Raw genomic sequence first — 23890 nt, forward strand, 5'->3', positions numbered from 1 at the left:
TCTACAAGGCAGAGGTGAGTAGAAGCACATTTAAGACACTAGGGGGATAGACTATTTTGTAAAAGCACATGCAGGCAATAGCAAAAAGGCTGATACTGCTGGTATATAGAGTATGTGAAAGAATAAGCCTTCTCCTGCTGATGTCCAGTGAGGTTGAGCTAAGATTCTGCTAAAGGACAGACAGATTATGTTCCACGGGCATCCAAACAATGCCAAGCAATCTCAAGGATGGCACTAAGACAATGAACAGAGCCCCTGTGAAAAATTTATAAGAAGTGGACAAAAGTCTCAAAGAACAAGTAGGCAAGGATAAGTTACAATTTATATCATTTAGCCCACTTTAAGGAGATACAGGAACTGACAGTGAATAAATTAATCAATTTCTGTTGAGCCTATATGTCCCCACTCAGCATATGTAATGCCTTTAGTATTTACTTTAGAAAAGATCTTATCCAGAAATTCCAAAGAAGATACCCAGGTTTTTTTTTTTTATCAATATGGTCATATAAAATAATACATCTTATTTCTATATCTTAAGAGGCAGAAAATTGGAAAGCCAGACAAAAGCCTTGTAAATAGACTAATGACTCTTTTTTTTGACTAATGACTCTTAATAAAGGATGGGAAAAATTATTTTTACCAATATAGCTATTTCTGCTATTAGTTAAAACTATTTTCAGAGATTTTACTTTCTCACTTGAAAATGAATGACCACAAATACAAAAGACTAACTACATTATGTGGCGATACTAGAAACATGCCTAAAATTAAATGAAAAAATTAAGAGTTGGTATTTAAAATTTAAGCATCTCAGCCTACACATCCTAATCTCATAAACTTCACAGGACATAGTTAATAATGTAGTACAGCAGTTAATGATGAGGTTTTGGTATAGTCAACCTGCAGACATCAAAGCCATGCTTTTTTAATTTAGTTCAACTAAGCAAGTTACAAGTTAGTAATAGAAGGTAGGATAACAGAACATCAAAGTTTTTAAAAGTAGGATGAGGCAAACAGAAAAATCTGGCAGATAAAAAATACCTGAATGGTACACTGAAATAGTCTGAGTTAGTAAATGGTGAGAGCAACAGCTGGAAAACATGAGCTGTTCATATCTGTTAAGCTTGTAGCAGCAGGAGATAAGGAGGAGATGAATAAAACCATCTTGGTCATTGCTAAAGGCATTGCAAATAGCAGAAAGTTTACGGAATGCTTACAACTATGAATTAGGAAGTGTTCATATTCATAATCAGAGGTAGAAGGAGCATTGTATTTGGATTTAGAGGACCTGAGTTCAAATCCTATCTCTGCTAATTGCTACCTTTGTGTGCTGGGAAAATAACAAAAGTTGAGACTCAATTTTCTTATTTTTAAAATGATTTTGAACTAGGTGGTCTGTAAGGTCTCCTTTCAGCTCTAAATCCATAATTCTATAGCAAGGATCACTGGTCACCTTTTCAACTACAGTTACAAACATGTAAATTTATAACTGAAGAGAATTATAAAGTATATGGAAGTAGATTTCCTCTTCAAAAAGAAGCCTGGAAAATAAGTCAGCAGGCCAGACAGCCCTCATGAGAAGATTTTATAAGATGCTACAGGGCTAGGCAGAAAGAAGAGGTTCCTTTGCCCATTGTCTTTAGGAGGAATACCCAAGAACTATACTTCTTCCTGATCTGAAAGGAGAGCTCAAGTATAATAACCTTTAGACCTCTGTAAAGACTTAAGAATTCTGACAAATTCATGGACCAAGGATGGACATTGGAGGTTTAAAGTCAATGGAACCTGGGCAAAAGTAAGAGTTTTGTTTAAAGATAACAAACTACAGATTTGTATTTTCAGTTCGCAGCTAACTATGTTATAATGGAAAAAACAAAGATAAAAAGAAAATTCTATTAGATCTTCAGAGATCTTAACAGACACTTTCAGAGATGGTACACTTGATATAAATTCAATCAATTAATCAACAAGCATGTATAATATGCCTATGTGCCAGAGTCTGTGCTAGGTAGTCTACTACCTGATCTCCGGCTTCCATTGGGAAGAGGAAAACCGACATTCCATCCATCCCACACTTGCACTAGTCTCCTGCATTGTGGAGTAAGGTCTCTTGCCTCTTAATGAATTTTAATTCAATTCAATAAACATTTATTATGCCTCTACTATGTGCCAGGAACAGTACAAGTGCTGGGGATACAAATAAGAAAAAGAAAGACAGCCCCTGCCCTCAAGCAACTTACTATCTTATAGGGGAAGATAATATATAAGAGGAAACTGGAAGAGAGGGATACCAGGAAGTACTCAGCTTGAGCACTGGAGTGAGCTGGAAAGTCCAGGTCCTGGACTTTGGGGAGGTTAGTGCTCTACATCTAGTTCTCCAGTCAGAGGGGAGTAGAGGCTGAGGGAGGTGGGGAGGTATGCAAAGCTGAGTTAGCAGCACTGTGATGAGACTAGAAGTGATCAGCTTATCCTGGGAGGGGATTCTTGTTGTGTGAAGTTGAAACTGAACTGAGCTGCAAGAGGAAAATGGAAGAGGAGAAATACTATGTTCCATGCAACATAGCACCAGGCTTCTCCCTTTCAGGAGGAGGAGAAGGCCATTCCAATAAGTCTCCAGCCTGGTCTTTCACCTTGGGGGAAGGGGAGTAACAGCATTCCTTCAACTCTCTGCACTAGTCCCTGAATAGCCTAAGCCCCTGACAGGACTATACCTTGAGGCCAAATAACTATGAACCATGAAAATCTGTGAATTTCTTGAGAGCGGAGATGATCTTTCGCCTTTCTTTGTATTCTTAGTGCTTAGCACACTGCCTGGCACATAGCACACACTTAATAAATGTTTCCTGATTGACAGAAGACACAAAGACAAAACAAGACAGTTTCTGCCCACAAGATGATTAAATTCTAACGGGGTGGGGGAGTGACAACATGCATATATGCGTGTAAGACACACATAAAGTAAATATAAAGAAAACATGGTCAGGGAAAGGCTTTAACAGTTGGGGGAACCAGGAAAGGCCTCATCCAAAAGGCAGAGTTTAAGATTAATCTTAAAGATGAAACTGAATATCCTGAGAGGTAGAAGTGAGGAAGGAGTGCATTCCAGGGATCGAGTCAGTGACAAGCAATGCCAGGTGGTATGTCTTTCAGGAAAGGCACCTATGGAATACTGTGGAAACTGAAACAGCAAGACTTGAGGATGACACAAAGGACATGAACCCAAGGGCTTGGGAGGAAAGGACTGCTCTCAACAGAAATAGGGAAATTTGGAAGAGGGGTGGGTTTCAGGAGAAAATTAATGAGTTCTGATTTGAATATGTTGAGTTTGAGATATTTCTGGAATATTCAGTTCAAAATTTCTCAAAGGTATTTGGTGGAACTCAGGAGAAGGATGAGGTTTGAATACATAGATTGAGACAGTCTTCTACATAGAGATAATGAAACCAATGGGAGGTGATGAGTTCACCAAACGAAAATGTGTAAGGGGGGGGAGGGGTCAGGACAGAGCTCTGGAGTACTTATCTTGCTAAGCACAGGGGATATTGAAAAAAAGGCAAAAAACCCCCCAACAACCAGTCCCTGTTCTCAAGGAGCTCACAATTTAATAAAGAAAAGCAATATGCAAACAACTATGTACAAACAAGAGACACACAGACTCTACTGGACATGATTTCAGAAGGAAGGCGATGGCATTAAGGGAGACTCGGAAAAACTTCTCGTATAGAAGAATGTGAGATTTTGGTTGGAACTCAAAAGAAACCAGGGACAGCAGGAGAAGGAGCTGAGGTAGGAGAGAAATTCCAGGGTTGGGGGACAAGCCCAGAGTTGAGAGATGGAGTGTCTGGTGTTAAGAAGCTTGTGAGAAAACACTCAATTGCTACAGTTTCTCAAAAGAAGCGGGTTGGGAAGGGGCAGAGGGAGTAAGAGAACTAGATAAAAGCAATGAAAAGGACTGTTTCAGAGAAACCTGGAAAGATTTATATGGCTGATGTAGAATGAAGTGATCAAAATGAGGAAAATAACTTATGCAATAACAATAACATTATAAAATCGAACAACTTTGAAAGACTTAAGCACTTTGATCAATGCAATGACCAACCACAATTCCAGAGGATGAACAATGAGACTCTTATCAAAGTGCAGAATGAGATATCTATTTGTGGACATGACCAATGTGGGACTTTGTTTTGTTCAATGAAGCATATCTGTTGTAACACAGTCTAAAATTTTTTTCCAATAACGGAGTGGGGTGGGTAGAGAGAGAAATAAAATGTTAACCAGATGAAAATAAAATAAAATTTAAAAACAAAATAAATGGGGAAAGCGCTATTCTGGGGATAGGTGGGTGGGTTAGATGGTACATGTGTGTGGAGATAGTTTTGCTTCAAAAGAGAAAGTCAAGAGTGTCACTAAAAGACATTTCCATAGGAGAGGAAGTGTCCTTATAATAGTTTTCTGATGCAAATTTGCACATTAGGAGACAACCCTCTTTAAGAAAAGGTCTACTAGGTTGGATAGCATTCCACTCCAGGATGGAGTTTAAAGTTAAATGGATTATGGGTTAACTTTTCTGCCTTACAGCAAAATAAATAAATGTTTTATTAAGGTTAGGTTTAAGTTTTTGGGAGAGAGAAGTGATTTGCAAGTGACTGAAACCTGTTTACATTTAATTTTTTCTTTCACGTTTCAGATTTGGAGATCAAATGACTTTACTCCAGGAAAAGGTCAATACCCCCATCCTCCTTGACATTTCCACTTGCTTCCAGGCATCTCTCCCTTCCCCACGTAGCCACTGATTCTACTCGTATCAATCCATATAACTAGAATTAAAAGCCCACGGAGATAAAAAACAAAAAGGGAGAAAAAGGGAGAAGGAAGGGGGGAAAAACCGCAACTGTCTGGCAACAGAAGAATGAATGCTAAGTAGCTTTTTCCAGCTGCTCCTTTAACTTTATACTTTTCTTTTTTCTTTTCTTTCTTTCTTTTTTTTTTTTAAAGAGAAGCTTGTTGGCATTATCATTACTATTTTAAAGTAGAAAAATAGCATGCATGAGTATGTGGGGGTAGGGTTTTGTTTATGAAAACATGAAAAGTTTTTCTTGATTTTTTTATGAATAAAAGAATATGCTAAATGAATGAAGAAAATATGTAATCAAACATGCTGTATTATTATTCAGTTGATCTTCTTTTCAACCCTAGGGGCAGCTAGGTAGTGCAGTGGATAGAGTGCCAGGCCTGGAGTCAGGAAGACCTGATTTCAAATCCAAACCTCTGATACTTACTAGCTGTGTGACTCTGCTGTAAAATGAGGATGGTAATAGCACTTACCTCCCAGGGCTATTGTGAGGGTCAAATGAGGTAATAATTGTAAAGTGCTTAGTACAGTGCTTATATAACTCCTGCACCTATAAGTATTTACAGGGCTGGCTTTTAATGGCAGGACATCGAATATGCCTTCCATGTCTAGGCCAATGATAAGAATCCTTTTCTGTACATGATGAAACGCTTTCCCTGACCTCATATAACAAACAGATTGTTTCTCTATGCAGTTTTGGTCCCTTTCCTTTATGTAATGGCTCTCTGTTTCTAATTGTCCAAGTATCCTGGTCACTTTTTCTTAATAGCTGGCCAGTACCATTCAAAACTTGGTTTGTGATGAAGGTCAGATCTTATTGGTTAAAAGAGCATCTAGCATTGAAAAGAGAACTCGATTTGAATCCTAGCTATATCAATTACCACCAGCAAAGTAAGTTCATTGAGTTCAGGGCTATTTCATTTTTATTCTTATATCCCTGCCCAGCATAGTGCTGTGTATGTAACAGATGCCTGATATATCCAGGTTGATTTAAAATCTAGATGCCATGGTCATTCTGAATTGGTCATGGCTAAGTGGTACCTGATTGAGCCACTATTCCATTTCTCAATAAATGCCCTGAATTTCACTTCTTACCTAAGAGATTAGAAAACTAAGAAAAGGTTAGGTACCAGTTGAAGTACTCTATTTAGTGGTGTCCAGGTATCCTAAATTAAAGAGAGAAGTTTCCATGCTGAAGTTGGAGAAAGCTGGACTACTTTACCTCTGATTCAGAGCTGTCCAGTTCAGCCAAAGTTGGGGCTTTAAGGAGTTTCTTCCGTTGCACTGTTGTTGGTGGGCCACTTGCACCATTGGCTTTTGTTTGTGGTGTTAAACTGCCATTCGACACAGAGGCTTCTGTCCCTTTCTTTGGAGATTCAGGAGTGGTTACATCTAGTAAAAGAAACAAAAAAGCATACGTTGTGATCTAAGAAAGGCAATCAGAATAACCCAAAACATACAAGCAGAAGCACATACAAAGAAACAATTCCCCATACAATATTTCAGATTTAATCTCAATTTTTTTTAACAAAAAAAATTTATTGGAGCATATGTGAGATAATTATATTTAAGAATAACTGGCAAATCCCATTTAAGAGACACTGTGGCTGGGTCACTTTATTCATATATTTAAGTTAGAACACAGAGGTGGAAGAGACCTTAGATATTTAACCACCTCATTGTACAGAAGCAGACACTGGGACCCAGAAATACTAAATTTACTCTCTCTAAAGAGGCTACAGAAAACAGATGAAGAAGAGAAGAAATGAGTTTTTTAAAAAACATAAAAAAATAACAGTGCACTGTTACATGTGAGGAAGAGGTTTGGTTTAAAACATTTAAGAAGACTGAAGGGAAGAGAATAATCATTTATATAGCACCTACTATGTGCCACTATGCTAAGTACTTTTTATAATCATTATCTCATTTGGTCCTCACAACAGACCTGCGAGGTTGGGTGCCATTATTATCCCCATTTTACAGTTGAGCAAACTGAAGTAACTGAATGGCATGGTGCAGCTGGAAAAAGACCTGGTTTAAAATCTTGGCTCTGCTATTTAATACCTATGTAACCTTGGAAAGTCACTCTACATTTCTGGCCCTTTGTTTCCTCAACCACAAAATAAGAGGGTTGGATTACATGACCTCTCATATTTTTCCCAGCTCTAAATTTATGAACCTGTGTGTATTCATATATATTCACCTGCATATGTACTTAACAAAAACATACAGAATTTTGTTTGACTAGACCTGCAAAGTCACTAAGTATAAGGAGCTCCCAGGGAAGAATCTTCTCTACCAATACAGAGGGTTTGGCTAGAAGAACATGGGGTGCTGAAAAGAAAACTGGATTTAAATCCCAGCTACATGGCAGATGACTCAGATACAGTGGGTGATACTGGCCTTTCTAAATTAAGCCTTTCCCCAGGATCACTACCAGTTAATGTTAAGTTCTCAGAGAAGTGCCTGGGGTATTGAGAACCTAAGTGATTTCCCGACTTAAATAGGCTGAATCTTTGATTTCACTGACTGTGGCTTGGAAGAAGCCCTTCAATTTTCTTTTTGACAGATGTTTAAACAAGCAGATGAGTGAAATGTGTTTCACAAAAATCACAAAACCCATGTCAGGTGTTGAAGTGCTTTCTTTTTTTTTTTTTACCTGACAAGTCAAAACTGTGAGACATGCTAAGTGGCCGCATTGCTGAAAAAAGAAAAACAGCATAAAGAAAGTAATTCAGGCATTAGAAAAGCACAGGGAAGACAAAAGAGGGAGTGGGGAATTAAAGAATATCCTTAGTACATTTCAGATGTAATGAAGGGGGCTAGCTGGCATAAAACTGAAATTTTAAACTATATTCGATATGTAGTGTTAGAGTTACAAATAACATCAATAAAACTTGAAGTACAGTAACAATAAGAAAAACATACTATATTTTTAACATTCTAAAATGAATGTATGATAAAGGTAGACTTTTGATTGGGAAAAATCACAAAATATATCATTTGAAAAAAGAAAACTTACATCAGACCAAAATAAAAACGAACACAGCAATGTTTCAAACAAACTTTAGTGACCAAAAACTGAATTTTCTGGAGAGCATTTTTTTCTCTTCTGATTTATAGCTACCTTTAAAGAATCTTGATATTAAAAATCTGGCTTTGGGGTTGTGAATATCTACTCTGAAGTACAAATTCAGGTAATATTGAGAAGTCAAAATCTTGTTTCTTGTCTGTAATGAACTATTTGGTTATACAGTGTTTGTTCTAGTTTGTTTTTTAAAGGGGATAAATAAAAAGCATTTATATAGTGCTTTCTTAGCCAGGCATCGTGCTAAGCACTTTACAAATAGTATCTCACTTGAAAAATAAAAGCATTGATGATCTCTGATCTAAAAAAATAAGAAATTAACTAACCTTTTCTCTGCACAACATTTTGACCACTGTCTCAAGATAAATATGGTGAAGATACAACTAGGCTTTTTTATTACTTTCTGTTGACCACTGGTTTTATTCCTATATGAAAGGTTAGCTTTATTATCACTCAAGACAGGAGAAGTAGGCAGCATATGCCAGACAAGTCAAACAACTACTATCACCTGACCATTTCCTCTCAGATCCTGATGGAGACAGCCCAGGACTCAGAACCCAAGAGCCTTGAGAGTAGCCATGTTCTACAAACCACCAGACCCCAGCTACAACAATTACTGACCAACTGCCACCAATATGCAGAGAAGCAACACTGACCAGACTACTGTGGGTCCATTTGCCCAGCCCTACCACAGAGGCACCATTCCTACTAGCTGCCAACCTACTACTACTTAGAGGGTCAGTGAGCCAGAGTAGCTGAAGCAACAAGGCATCCTGGGAGAGAAACAGGAGGCAGCATGTCATGTGCCAGGCAGGTCAGGCATATATTTTAACCACGATCTCCACCTGCTTCCTTTTCTTTAATACATTTTAATTCTCTCTTTCAATTATACTCATATTTAATACATGTTAATTCCTTCCGCATACTTGCTAGATACATTCCCTTTTCTTTATACTACCAAAATAATCCTTGGCTAGCTGGCTAGATGTCTTCATGCTTTCCAAGATTTTCTTCAAAATTTTTGGAATTCTCCTAACCCTGCTTCTATCTTATCACTTTCTGCAGCACATGCAAATTTCCCACATTAAATTTCAAAGCCTTTCTGTATAATATAACCTCTTTCATAACAAGGACAATTAAAATGTATAATTTACCAAAGGCTTTTACATGTAAAAGGGGTGAAATAAATTGCCCCAGTAACACAAGAATTCAAGCCTGGAATCAAAGTCTTCTTACTTTAAGTCCAATGCTTTTCCTACTACACCATAATAACTCTCACTGCCTCATCTTCTCCTCTTTCCTGTCCTTTTTGATTAATTCCCTTGATATTCTTGACATTTTGGTCTCCCAGATGAATTTTATTATTATTTTAGCTCTATGAAATGATTTTTGGTAGTTTGGTGTGGCATTTAATAGATAAATTAATTTAGACAGAATTGTCATTTTTATTATATCAGTTCAGCTTACTCATGAGCAAGTGATATTTTTCAACTGTTTAGAAATTTATTTGTGTGAAAAGTGTTTTTTATTGTGTTCCTATAGTTTCTCGGTTTGTCTTGGCAAGTAGACTCTCAAATATTTTATATTGTCTACAATTATTTTAAATGGAATTTCTCTATCTTCTCTTGCTGAGCTTTTTTTTGTAATATATAGAAATGCTGATGATTTACATGGTTTTATTTTATATCTTGCAACTCTGCTAAAGTTATTAATTATTTCAAGTAGTTTTTTAGTGGATTCTCTACTTATACATTGGGACATACATTGGGACAGTGCACCCTGTGCCCCAGGAACAGAGCTCAACTTTAAAAGTCATGAAATAGCCTTAAAAAATTAGCAAAAACAGAAAAGAGCCTTGACCATATGAAACTACTATGGCAACAAGGGAAATCAAAACACAAACTCAGAAGAGGACAACAATGTCAAAATAGCTACATGGGAAGCCTCAAAGGGGAATATAAATTGATATCAGACAAAGCAAAAGCAAAAATAGATCTAGGATCTCTAAGTATAGGATTCTACAATTCTCTAAGTATACTATCATACAATCAGTTTTGTTTCCTCAATGCCTATTCTAATTCCTTCAATTTCTTTTTCTTCTCTTATTGCTAAAGCTAACATTTCCACTACGATACTGAATAATAGTGGTGAAAATGGGCATCCTTGTTTTATCCCTGATCTTTCTGGGAAAGCTTCTATTCATCCCCATTACAAATAATGCTTGCTGATGGTTTTAGATACACACTACTTATCATTTTAAAGAAAATTCTATTTATTCCTACGCTTTCTAGCATTTGTAATAGGATGGGTGCTGAATTTTGTCAAAAGCTTTTTTTGCATCTATTGAGATAATTATATGATTTCTGTTAGTTTTTTTTTATTGATATAGTCAATTATGCTGATAGTTTTCCTAATATTGAACCAGCCCTCCATTCCTGGTATAAATCCCACCTGGTCACAGTGTTTTATCCTCATGATAAATTGCTATAATCTCCTTGCTAATATTTTATTTAAAATTTTTCCATCAACATTTATTGGGGAAATTGGTCTATAATTTTCTTTCTCTGTTTTGGCTCTTCCTGATTTAGGTATCAGCACCATATCTGTGCCACAAAAGGAATTTGATAGGAGTCCTTTTTTGCCTATTTTCCAAATAATTCATATATTATTAGAATTAGTTGTTCTTTAAATGTCTGGTAGAATTCACTTGTAAATCCATCTGGCCCTGGAGATTTTTTCTTAGTTTTGATGGCTTTTTCAATTTCTTTTTTCTAAAATGGGGTTAAGTATTTTATTTCCTCTTCTGTTAATCTGGGCAACTTATATTTTTATAGGTATCCATCCATTTCACTTAGATTGTCAGATTTATTGGCACAAACAATTGGACAAAATAGCTCCTAATTATTCCGTTAATTTCCTCTTCATCGGTGGTGAATTTACCCTTTTCATTTTTGATACTGGTCATTTTGTTTTCTTCTTTTTTAAAATCAAATTAACCAAAAGTTTATCATTTCATTGTTTTCCCCCCATAAAACCAACTCTTTGTTTTATTTATTAGTTCAATAGTTTTCTTACTTTCATTTTTATTAATCCCTCCTTTGATTTTCAGAATTTCCAATCTGGTATTTAAATGGGAATTTTTTATTTGTTCTTTTTCTAGCCTTTTTAGTTACATGCCCAATTCACTCATCTACTCTTTCTCTACGTTATTCCTATAAGCATTTAGAGATATAAAATTTCCCTAAGAACTGCTTTGGCTACATCCCATAAATTTTGGCATGCTGTCTCATAATTGTTGATCTTTTTGATGAAATTGTTGGTTGTTTCTATGATTTGTTGTTTGATCCATTTATTCTTTAGTATTAGATTATTTAGTTTCCAATTAATTTTTAATTCATCTTTCCATGGCCCTTTATTACACATAATTTTTATTGCATCATGATCTGAAAAGTATGCATTTAATATTTCTGCATTTGAATGTGAGGTTTTTATGCCCTCATTCATGGTCAGTTTCTGTGTAGGTACTATATACTGCTGAGAAAAAAGTATATTCCTTTCTGTCTCCATTCAATTTTCTCCAGAGATCTACCATATCTAACTTTTCTAAAATTCTATTCAACTCCTTAAATTCTTTCTTATTTATTGTGTGGTTAGATTTATCTAGTTCTGACAGAGGGAAGTTGAGGTCGTCCACTAATAGATTTTGTTGTCTATTTCTTCCTGTAACTCACTTAACTTTTCCTCTAAGAATTTGGATGCTATACACTTGATACATGTATGTTTAGTATTGCTATTACTTAATTGTCTATGGTACCTTTTAGCAAGATGTAGTTTCCTTCCTTACCTCTTTTAATTAGATCTATTTTTGCTTTTGCTGATATCAATTTATATTCCCTTTTGAGGCTTCCCATGTAGGTATTTTGATACTGTTGTCCTCTTCTGAGTCTGTGTTTTAATCTTCCTTGTTATCATGGTAGCTTCCCATAGTCAGGGCTCTTTTCTGTTTTTTTTTTTTTTTTTACCAATTTTTAAAGTTTATTTCATGACTTTTAAAGTTGAGCTCTGCTCCTGGGGCACAGGGGGCACTGTCCCAAGCTTCTTGTGCTGGGCGCCAGGAGCCTGGTCACTGGCTTTCTGCACCAGTGCCCAGGTGCTGGCGGCTTGCCCACTGCACGGGGGTGGCCCGGCTGGTTATAACTGTCATGCCGGGGTTCTAAGGCTGGCAGTTTGCCTTCTGCATGAGGTCTGAAGGCCTCACAGCTGGCCTGCTGTGCCACTGGCCTGCTGAGCCAGGACCAAGGGGCCTTGGTTGCTGATCTATGCTATGGCTAAGAGCTTCCCACTGGCTTGCTTGGACACTGTCTGTTCTGGGCTGTGCTCCCCTTTTATCCAAGTGAGACAGACCTTTCTTGAAGTCCTTCTAAGTTATCTTAAACTGAAAATTTGTTTCACTCTGTCTTTTTGTAGGTTCTGTGGCTCCAGAATCCATTTAGAGACACTTGATTTAACATTGTTTCCAAGGGAAACTGGGGAGAGCTCAGGCAACTTCCTGGCTTTTCTCCACCATCTTGGCTATACCCACCCCTATCCTTTTTGATGTTGCTAACTGAATTTTATTCATTTGGCTACCAAGAAAAACCTAATTACCAGCAAGGGAAAAAAAAATCCTCCTCATTCCCCAATTCAAAACTCATCTTAAAATTCCATTGCTACCAAAAAGCCTGGCTGAATTATGGACAGCAAGTTTGTTATTTCCAAAGTAATTCTTAATCGTTTTAAACACCTTATATTCTTTTCCTACAGATTCCAATAAGACTAAAAATCAGAATGCAACATAAAAGGAGAACTTTAAGAAACTTTGTTTCTTAAAAGGGAGCATGTTGTGAAAAATCAGTAATAAGCAATAATAGAGGCCTAAGACTTGCAGAACCTCACACCTATTATCTTAAATACTTTCTTTCAGGAAAAAAATCAAGTTTTGCCATAAGAAGATGATAGGTACCTAATAATACTGTAAAACATGAAACTGGTTATATTTTTTTAACAGAAAGGCAATTACTTTTTAATGATGTGAGTTATTCCTTCTTTGGCTGTCTAGTAAAAAGCTCAAAAAAAAAAAGAAAGAAAAAATATGGCATACAATTAAAACAACTATCTTGACCTATTTAAACAAATTATGAATGACAAAAATGGAATATTAATGGAAGAACATAGACACTGACTACAGTAATTTCATACAGAAATTCAACAAATGTAAATGAATTGTTATATGGGGAGGCCAAAAGAGTCCTAAAGGTGCCTTAGTTAGCAAACATTTGACTTTCTTGTAAAGCAGAAGGGATGACAGCCAAAGGCAAAATGGCTTTAGAATATAAACTTGTTTGTAGAATCTTACAGGAGAATGATAAACAACGGTCCTTAACAGGATTTCCATATAAAGTAGAAAATAGCAAAAGGAGGTAAAAAGCAGTTTTAAGAAAGCTTAGTGAGAGATCCAACTGAGCAAAGCCATCTCAAGGGTATTTAAAGATGAAAATAGGACAACAAACACTTGAAAAAAAACGGAAGAGATTTTCAAAAGAAACTCTTCAGAATAAAAGAATGCATAGCCTCCATATTCAGAGGTTAATATTACAGTCCAGGACGTGAGTTGGGTTTTTTTGCCTTTTTTTTGTTGAGGCAATCAGGGTGAAGTGACTTGTCCACGGTCACACAGCTAGTGTCAAGTGTCTAAGGTCGAATTTGAACTCTAGTCCTCCTGATTCCAAGGCTGGTGGTCTACCTACTGCACCATCTAGCTGCCTCTCTGGATTTGTTTTAACAGAAGGCTGAAATGTTTGCTCTGGAAACAAAGCCTTACTTTCATCAGTTTTGGCAAGCCCCTACTTCTCCCTGATACTGATTACTACTCTCTGTTTTTGTGTTCTGCACCACTGTTGTCCATGTTTTCCCATAAATCCTCAAGAGAGGCTCAACCCAAAGCATTAGAGGCCTTTATTCCTCTTTTAGTATCTTGGGGACACTATGGACTGAGCTTATTATTCCTCTTCTAGATGACATCCTCAGCTATTATGTACCATTCCTCAAAACCTATTTTTCAAGGCTACAAAGACCTAGTTCCTTCAATGGATCCTAGTATGGCAAGGTCTCCAGTCCCTTCAGTATCCTAATTGCCATTTCATCACCAGATTACAGTTTATTACTTTCTGAAAAAAAAAGAGTATCTATAAGTTTGGAATCACTGAGAGCAGTACATAATTTCTGAAATACAAGCAAGCTTAATCTCCTCCTAATTGAATTTTAGCTCCAGTTGATTATGTATTTTTAGAAAATGTCCAAGATACACACATAGAAGAACAATTTGATACATCTATTGGACAGGCATGAGCTATTATTTGGATAATTTGTCTTTTTCATTCATAAAACTGATGAATTTAGGAGCCCATGTGGTATTTTCACTACTGCTGTCCACTTAAGCAAAGAGAGTCACAAGAGAATGAAAAATTTGGGACTTGAACAGCTGGTAAGAAAATGGTATTTGAGGAGGAATATTCCAGGAGTGAGAAAAGACAGTACAAGGAGCACAGAGATGGGAAATGGAATGTTATGTGTGAGGAATGGCAAGGAGGCCAGTATGGCTGGATAACAGAGTACGTAGAGGAGGATGATACATACACACACACACACACACACACACACACACACACACACACACACACACACACACATATAAAAAAAAACAGAAAAGGAATGGCTGGAACCAAAGAGTAGTCATGTCAATGTCAGCTGGTAACAAGGAATTGAGTGGTGTGCCCTAACAACATATGTTTTGCTGTTTAATATTTTTATCAATGATTTGGACAAAAGCACAGAAAGCATGCTTACAAAATTTGTAGATGACATAAAGCTTGGAGCTAATCTACTGGATGGCAGAGTGAAGCTCCAAAGAGATCCTGAGAGGTTAGAACAATAGGGTGAATCTAATAAGATGAAATTTAAGAGGCATTAATGTAAAGCCTTATTCTTTGAATGGAAAAAATCAATTCCACAAGTACAGACAGGAGAGAAATAACTAAATAGCAGAAATTAGCTCAAGGAAGGAGAATAGAGAAGGAGTACAGAGGATAGCCTTAATTCCAAAACAGGGGTCATTGGCAAAGGTGGACCCTCATATTCTGGTGACTAGACCTTAAAGGTCGTGTCTTGGTGGTGAGTTATGCTGCAGAAGTTGGCCAAGGGCCATGAAGAAAAGTGTAGGGATGGTAGCTGCCATGGTGAGGAAGTACTACAATAGGAATGTTAGTACCACGTTTGCCCAGTTGACTGTGAAGGAACCTGAGACCTGGAAAGTCTAAGTGATTTGTAGAAGATAATAAAGTGCATCAATGGAAAAGCTGAGGCAAGAGTCAAGGTCTCCAGACTTTTTATCTATTAATTTTTCCACTGTAACATATTTGGTTCCCTTTTCCCCTCACTGGCTCATTAGAAGAGGGAGAAAAGCAGAGTGAGGGCATTGTTTGTGGTTTCTAGAGAAGAAATTCTTATATTCATTTGTATTCTATGTCATTAATGGTACTTCTGAATATTTACTTTTTAACTGTCTTTTTAGCAGTTTTGTCTAATAAAAAAGAATCTGTCAGGTAATAAGTCCATTGTTTCCATTTTCTAGCTGTTACGAATGAAGACATCCCTCTGCTACAAAAAGATAGGTTTCAGAATAGTCCTAAGCTCCAGTACACAACAGGATTCTCTTTCTACTCATTCTTTTGTTGTTTTTACTCTAAGAATTAAGCACTTTATCTCTTATTCCCTAAGTTCTTACCATGTAGTTTAACTAAGCTATTAAAATACAAATGAAAGAAATTGATATACCTTAAAATATGTATCAATAAATTCCATAAATTGAGAAGAACATAAGTATATATCTCAAGCCTTGTAAACAGTTAAATGATCTTGAATGATATGAAACAACTTAAGCCTTGATTTACTGAACATTATGACATGCTTGAACTAGTAACTGAGGTAACTGAAACATGAACTAAGTCTATATGACTCTTATTTCCAAAACATAATAATAATGGTGACAGGCATTCTGGCATAGTGGGTAAAAGAGCTGGCTTTGGGTTCAGAGACAGTCAAGTCCTGTCTCTACTACATCCTGACTGTGTGATGTCCAACAAGGTGCTGCACCTCTCAGTGCCCTAGCCAACTCTGTCAGGTTAGAAGATAGAAGAAGGTGTGGATCTACACTGCCAGAAGAGTTTCATCACAGGGAGCTCACTACTCTGATGAAATGACAGGTTGGGTAAAAATAACATAATAACACCACCTTTATAAACTATTTTACAGCCTACAAAGCACTTTCACATACAATAATAACTCATCTGGGTTTCATGTGACCCTCTGAAGTGGACAGGAAACATACAGATATAAATCTATCTCTCTCTATTTTTTTAAACTTTACAGATAAGGGACAAAAAAGCCTGAAGAGGTTTAGTGACTTGCCCAAGGTGACACAATGTGTCAGTAGGAGAGCCAAGAACAGAAACTAGATCTTTTACCTCTTAATCCAACAGTCTTTCCACTAGGCTATATTCCCTCTCAGGTGGGTCAAGGGAAAGTAAAGTTTTCTATTTATTGACTTGATAACTTGATTGTTTCAGATGTGAACTCTTTGGGGGAAAGGTAAGTGGGAAGAATTAACAACTTCAGGGTGCATTTTTTGTCCTGGCCTTTTTTTTTGGAGGGGGGGAGTGGTGTCTGCATGATAGCCTTTTATACAATCTGGGGTTTTTAAAAAGAAGAATGTGATAAACAGTAGACTCACCTAGCCTACTACGCCTAATCTCCTCTGGTGAAACTGGGCGTAATTTTCTTTCTGCTTTGATTTCCTCCAATATTCTTTCATGAAGACTCCGTGGCCTTGGTGGAGTTGGTTTCAGCTTTCTGGCTGAGACCTTGAAAAATAAAGAGAACTAATGGTTATGGATGTAAGTAATTTGCTTTAAAAGTCATTTCATACCACACAGTACTGTAAAGTTAATTTATAATGAATTGATAAAAATATTTTTCAGTACCCTGAGAAAAGGAATGTTATATGTTCAATCAAAGAGTATTTATTAATTCCCTACCATATGCCCTGCGCTATGCTAAGCATGGGAATATACACAGAAAAGTGAAATAATCCTTGTATTTAAGAAGTTTGCATTCTATCAGGGAAACAACATATACATATAAATAAAGTATATACATAATACAAAACGAATACAGGGTAGGGAGGATGCTAGCAGTTGTTAATAAAATGGAAGGCTATGATAAAATATTAAGTTTCCTAAAGCAATGGTGAAATGACAATTTTTTTACTGATCTACTCATAAAAATTAATTTTTGGTTACTAGTTTTGCTAAAGATAAGCTCTACAGTCACTAGAAGGGGTAGTATATTAAAAGAACATTTTTGGAAAAATGAGATAAAACCAAAAGTAAACAGAAATTAAATAGAAGTAGTTCAAAGACAGGAATTATAAACAGTTGGGGGTGGTTAAAAAATTGCTCAAAGAAACTTAATGAAATCCATGGAGGCTATCAATGAGAGGATAGCAAAAAGTATATGTGGAAGGGTGTTTCACACCTTGAAGGATACTATTCAGTTTTACTTCTTGTAGCAGAAGGGTCCCTAACACCTGAACTATAATCTAGGCTTTTCTAACTCATTATTTGGGCAGCTAAGTGGCTCAGTGTATAGAGTACCAGGTTTGAAATCAAGATGACCTGAGATCAAATCTAGCCTCAGACATTTATTAGCTGTGTGACCCTGGGCAAGTCACTTCATCCTGTTTGCCTCCATTGCCTCATCTGTAAAATGAGCTGGAAAAGGAAGCGGCAAACCACTTCAACGTAGTGAAGTTTAAGGCAATCCAATAGTCTGTCAAAAGAGCTATTTACAAAGAAGAACTAAGAACTGTGGCATAGTATTAAAGCACTGGATTAAAAAGTAGAAAAACCTGGGTCAAACCTTACCTCAAACAGTTACTGTGTAACTCTCAGCAAATCATTTAAGCTCTGTGAGAGCTAAAAGTAAGTTTCCTCATCTATTAAATGGGAATAATAATAATAACAAAAGCACCTCACTAACAGAGTGGTTGTGAGGAACAAATGAGATAGTTTGTAAGCATCACTGGATTGCAGAAGATAGGCTACTTGTCAAATATATATATGACATAAAGCTTAGGAGAAATAGATAACATTTTGGAGTCAGGTTTTAAAAAGATCTTGAGAGGCTAGAATATTGGGTGAAATCTAATAAAATAAGACTTACTGCATAAAAAAATTATGTTCTACACTTGGGTTCAAAACAAAATCAACTTTATAGCATTAGAAACAAAAGGTAAAAGTTGTAGTGAAGTAGATTTGAACTTCATATAAGAAAAGATGTCCTGAAAAGTCAAGCTGTCTAAAAATAGAATAGGCAGCCTCTGGAAATAATGGATTCTCTCCCTCTGCTACTTTCCACACTACAGCTGGATAAAACTTTGTTATGGATGTTTTAGAATACGTGAAGGGAATTATGATTTTTTTCATGTTAATCAATATGATATGTGCAATGAGTATACGAATAGATCAGATTTCTCAAGAATTGCATTTTCTAGTTTGTGATTCAGAATCCACAATGCAGCTTGAAATGATCAAACCTTTGACAATGCTCACAATCACTGGCATTCTTGTGCCTGTGTACCTTAAGTGAAGTGAGTCAAACACTGTAGAACCTGTTCTTGTCACAGGACTCTGGTCCTGTGACCCACCAAGTCACGACCCGCAAAGACTGGACTCCAGAACTGTATTGTCTTCCACTTGTGGGTTTGTCATGGGAAACCACTCAAAGCCCTGGGAACGATTGTTTCTAATCCACCTTCTCCCACCCACCTTCTCCCACCCACCTTTTCCCACCCACCTCCCAATTGTGATTTATGTATAAAATTTCTATCTTCACTTTAGCAAGGTAGAATTCTGATCAGGAGAATTCACAATCTTCAAATCTGTTCCTCATAATGAAACTAATTAATTAAATGGCTAACTGATTATTGGCACTTTGTCTCTGGCCTACTGTTTCATCGTTCTCAGGTTAGAGACTGGCTCAGTAAAATCCTGCTAGCAAGTATAATTCTAGTACAGCTTAGATTATTAACCTCTAAGTCCTAATTATAAAAGTAAAACATACATTTTAGTTTATAGAGCTATTTTCTATTAGTGATTTTGGCCAATGAAGCTTAATGCATAATTAAGCATACAGACCAAATGAATTCCAGAGATGAGACTCTACAGGAAATTTCACTACAATACCTCCATTCAACTACTCATAGTAAAATCATGTCAAAACACATACTGGATTCAGGGGAGGTCGTGATCGAATGAAGTCTAGGATTATTTCATGAGCACTTTTTTTTAACCGAGGAGGAATATCACCATTCACCTAAAAGAAGAGAGAGAAGAAAATTCTGTTTTAGCTATGTTTAGGAGTTAGTACATTCTAAAAGAAGCATATGACTACAGGCCAATCATTAAAAAAAATTAAAAAACCATAAAATCTAACTGCAATCTATGTATAGGTTATAGGAGACAAATACCATACTCAAGTATAATCTTTCTTCACAAATGAACAAATTATAAATGTTCATTTTATGTTGATAACTAAAAATTTTAGTTTCTCTAATGCTTGGTTCCAGAGAGTAATATTTAAAAGGGAAGAAGCTTTGGAATTAATCCTAGTCCTATCATTTTGGAAAATTTTGTCAGATATATACATTTTAACACACTATTGAATTGTCATGTTAATTCCACGAAGAATTGGAAGCAGGATAAATGTAGGGCAAAAACAACATTGTCTTATAGTTAGATGCTTACTGCACAGCAGCTTCGCTGACAAAGCTGTGAATTAGTTTTACTTTATTGGTGTGTACAGGACAAATCCTTGACCCCAACTATCTCTCAAATACATATCATTGGTCACAAAGGCAAATGGAATTGTGTGCATCATTTAAAGAAATCTACTATAACTAGTGGGAAAAAGTCAATGCTCTACTAATTCTCAGTAACATTATTTTCATACATGAAGAATAGATCACGCTGAAAAAAAATTTGAATTATAAAGAAAAGCAATGAAAAAGTCAGGAATTCCTGGTTGAAGCAACAGGATGATAATTTATATTTATGTAGTGTTTCCTGACAACAGCACTCCAAGGGAAGCAATAAAATTATCCCCATTTTATAGATGACATGCCTATGATTACCCTAGCAAGGGAGAACCAGGTTTAATAAAGCACAAGTCAAATCTCCTGACTTTCATTCCAGTGCTCTTTCCACTGTATAACATAGTCTCTGCAAATGTAGATTCATGAGAAGATAGCAAGACTTAATGAACTTTAATCTGATTTCTAAAGGAAAAAGAGAACTTGGGCTTTCTAGTTTAAAAAAACATATTAAAAATGCCAAAGGAAAGGAAAATGGCACATGTATGTGCACACAGAAGGCATGCACACACACGCAAACACTAAAAAAAAGAAAAAAGAAAATAAGAAAATAAGCAAAACCAAGGACACAATACAACAAAATTCTACAAAGCAAAAGAATTGACTTAAACATCAGAAGCAATGTAAAATATACCAAAAGATGTCATACAACCAAAAGATGACACATTTAAAGAAACTAAACAAAAATTTACGTTGGCAAAAAAAAAATTTTTTTTTTTGCTTTTTTGGTGAGGAAATTGGGGTTAAGTGACTTGCCTAGGGTCACACGGCTAGTTAAGTGTCAAGTGTCTGATGTCATATCTGAACTCAGGTCCTCCTGACTCCAAGGCTGGAGCTCTATGCACTGTGCCACCTAGCTGCCCCTCAAAAAAAATTTTTTTGAGACAAATGAAGAGCTTAAAGAAAGTAAAAAATTTTAAGTGAAATTAAAGGAAGAATTAAGAGATACTAAAAATGATGAAGAGAGAATAAAAAAGAATGATCAATATGGTGATTATAATAAAAATAATCAATAGAATTAACTAATAATTAACTTACTACAGTGGAGAATGGAATTAAAGCCAACATAAATCAATTGCAAAAATGCAAGAAAAAAAGGTAGTCAAATGACAGACTGTGTATATGTTTAGGTGCAGCAATCTCAAAATAAATGAACAGCCCAGAAAAATTACGAAAAGAAAAAAAATTAACATGATATTTCAGGGAAAAATTACCCCCAAATTTGAAAAAACACAAATAGAATTAATGTGTTATATGAAATAACTAATTTGTAAATTATAATCAGTACATAACATACATATAAAACATTATAATGTATATTAGCTTATATAAGCTAAAGCTATATATATTATCTTCCCAGGATCTTCCCAGTTTGAAATGAGCTGAGAGATCTAAAATCTAATATTGTGGTTACTGAGGTTTGTAATCAGACTAGAATGAATTCTCTCCATATAGTCTTAGACAAGTTGTCATTTATTCTACCGGTGAAAATTTTCAGTGTTTCCAGTTCTTTGCCATTACAAAGAGTTGCTATAAATATAGGATCTTTTCATCTTTCTTTGATTTCTTTGGAGTACTGGCCAAGTTGTGATATTATCGGGTCAATGTAGGAATTTGTTTTACTGGACTCATTAATTATTAACAATGACTTTGTTTTATTTTGGAGGAAGACGTAAGAAGTAAAGAAAATGCTTGCTAATTGAAAAAATAATAATAAAAGAAAAAGAAATCGTCAGTCATTGGGAAATTATTTTTTTCTTTTCAAATGGTATTAAGACTTTAAAAATCATTTAAGGTAATTTGTTTCAACTTTATTAAAAGTCTGAGTATAAAGTATGGGGAAAATATTAATATACCTCTATTATATATAATTTAATATTCTATACAGAACAGAATACAATACTGGGATTGGTATTAGTGTAATGAGGGACTTGCCAACAAGTCCTCAGAGCGTGCACAAAACTGTCCTTCACCTCTCTGCAGCTTTTACACTGTTGACACTATTTCCTTAATACATTCTTCTCTCTTGATTTTCCTGACATTGCTTTCTCCTGATTCTCTTCTTACCTATCTGACCATTCCTTCTCCATATCCTTTGCTGTATCTTCATTCAGGTGACACCCACAAATGAGTATCTTCCAAGATTCAGTGCTTGGTCCTTCTCCCTCTATACTATTTCACCTGGTGATCTCATCAGCACCCAAGCATTCCATTATCTCGATGCAGATGATTCTCACATCTCTCTGCTCAGTCCCAATTTCCTTCCTGACCTCCAACCTCACATGTTGTAGTTCAGTCATTTTTCAGTTGTGTCCAACTCTATGTGACCCCATTTTGGGTTTTCTTGGCAGAGATACTGGAGTGGCTTGCCATTCCCTTCTCCAGCTCATTTTACAGATGAGGAAACTGAGGCAAACAGGGTCAAGTGACTTCCCCAAGGTCACACAGCTATTAAGTGTCTGAGGCCAGATTTGAACTCAGGAAGATGAGTCTTCCTGACTCTGGACATGATGCTCTATCCACTGCAATACCTAGCTCATGACCCACTCTCCAAAGGACACCTACAATTGGATGTCCCATATACATCTTAATATGTACAAAAAGGAATTCATTATCTTTCCCACCTAGACACTTGCCTCTTCCCAAGTTCCCTATTACTTTTGAAAGCAGCCCACTCTCCCAAGTCACCAAGCTTATAATCTAAGTATAATCCTCAACTCCACATTCTCATCACCACATTCAGTTGCCAAGTCCTGCTGAATTTACCTTTCTAACAACTCCTGTGTTTCTCACATTGACACTTGGTGTAAGTCCTCATTACCTGATAGCTGGACTATTACAAAAGCCTAGTGGTTGGCCTCCCCTCCACAAGCCTCTCCTTACTGCAGCCTATCTTCTACTCACCTATCAAAGTAATCTACCAAGTATACAGGTCTAACCACATCATTCCCCCCACCAGCACCCCACCATTCCATGAACTCCAGTGCCTCCCTATTACCTCCAGGACCAAATAAAATCTTCTGTTTGGTTTTTAAAGTCCTTTATAACCTGGTCCCTTCCTACATTTTCAGTCTTCTTACACCTTACTTTCCTCTATGTAGTCTGATTCAGTGACACTGTTATTCTTCATGTGACTCACAAAAGATACTCCATCACTTGGTTTCATATGCACTTTCACTGAGGGTCCCCCAGGCCTGGAGCTCTCTCCTTCTTCTTCTCTGTTGCCTAGCTTCCCTGAATTTCTCAGTGAAAGCAAGAGATCCTTCTTTCCCAATGCCCCTTAATGCTAATGCCTTCCTCATGTAATCATCTTTAAGTTGCCCTTCATATTTGCATGCTAACTCACCCATTATACTGTGATCTCCTTGAGAGCAAGGACTGTTTTTGCTTTTCTTTATTATCTCATGTACTTAGTGAAAGTTCTAGCACATAGTAAGCTCTTACTGAATTTCTGATGACTTGCCTTGCCTTGTATCATCAGTACAGGAACAGGGAGGCTTGGTGAGTCTGAGTCTGGAAATGTGTAAGAGTGGGGCCCTTTCTCTTCCCACTTCAGAGTTGAGCAAGTATTCTCCTATTGTTTCCTGTTACATTACTGTGAGGGAATGAAAAGCCTTTTAATTGGCTGCAGAGCCAGCTGTGGGGGGCACATACAAAAGGTTCAAACAAAGGAACCTTCGACTTTGCAGTGAGGGGGAAGAAAAGCTAGCTTCAGGGTGGGAGTAAGAAAAGACAGAGGCCTGCGCCCAGGAGTGACCTGCTGCTGCCCACTTTATTTCCCCACCAGGCCATGATGTTTGTGAATGCACAACACCTCTGTTTCTTCTAACTCATGTGTTTTTTTTTCCTGAATATAGGTGAATGACTACCCAAGAAGGAATGGATGAGATAATGACCTTATGAGCTTTGAAAAGTGAAAGAG

At 36.5% G+C, this 23890-nt stretch overlaps 1 protein-coding gene across 3 annotated transcripts in view; it reads right to left on the minus strand.

Annotated features, from left to right (window-relative positions):
* The window catches only part of SPIRE1 (spire type actin nucleation factor 1), a 236947-nt gene that overhangs the window by 25640 nt on the left and 187417 nt on the right, over positions 1 to 23890 (minus strand). For 2 of the 3 annotated variants that reach the window (XM_020985573.2, XM_020985571.2), the window contains exons 7-9: positions 19326 to 19412; positions 16771 to 16900; positions 6078 to 6247 (exon numbers count right to left, since the gene is read on the minus strand). In XM_020985573.2, coding sequence (XP_020841232.1) covers positions 6078 to 6247; positions 16771 to 16900; positions 19326 to 19412 — 387 coding nt within the window. Of the gene's footprint in view, positions 1 to 6077; positions 6248 to 7514; positions 7557 to 16770; positions 16901 to 19325; positions 19413 to 23890 lie in introns of all 3 variants that reach the window. The other variant, XM_020985572.2, reaches the window with a different exon arrangement.

The sequence above is a fragment of the Phascolarctos cinereus genome, unplaced genomic scaffold (assembly GCF_003287225.1).
Source record: "Phascolarctos cinereus isolate Bilbo 61053 unplaced genomic scaffold, phaCin_HiC Scaffold_4;HRSCAF=312, whole genome shotgun sequence".
NCBI classification, from domain to species: domain Eukaryota; kingdom Metazoa; phylum Chordata; class Mammalia; order Diprotodontia; family Phascolarctidae; genus Phascolarctos; species Phascolarctos cinereus.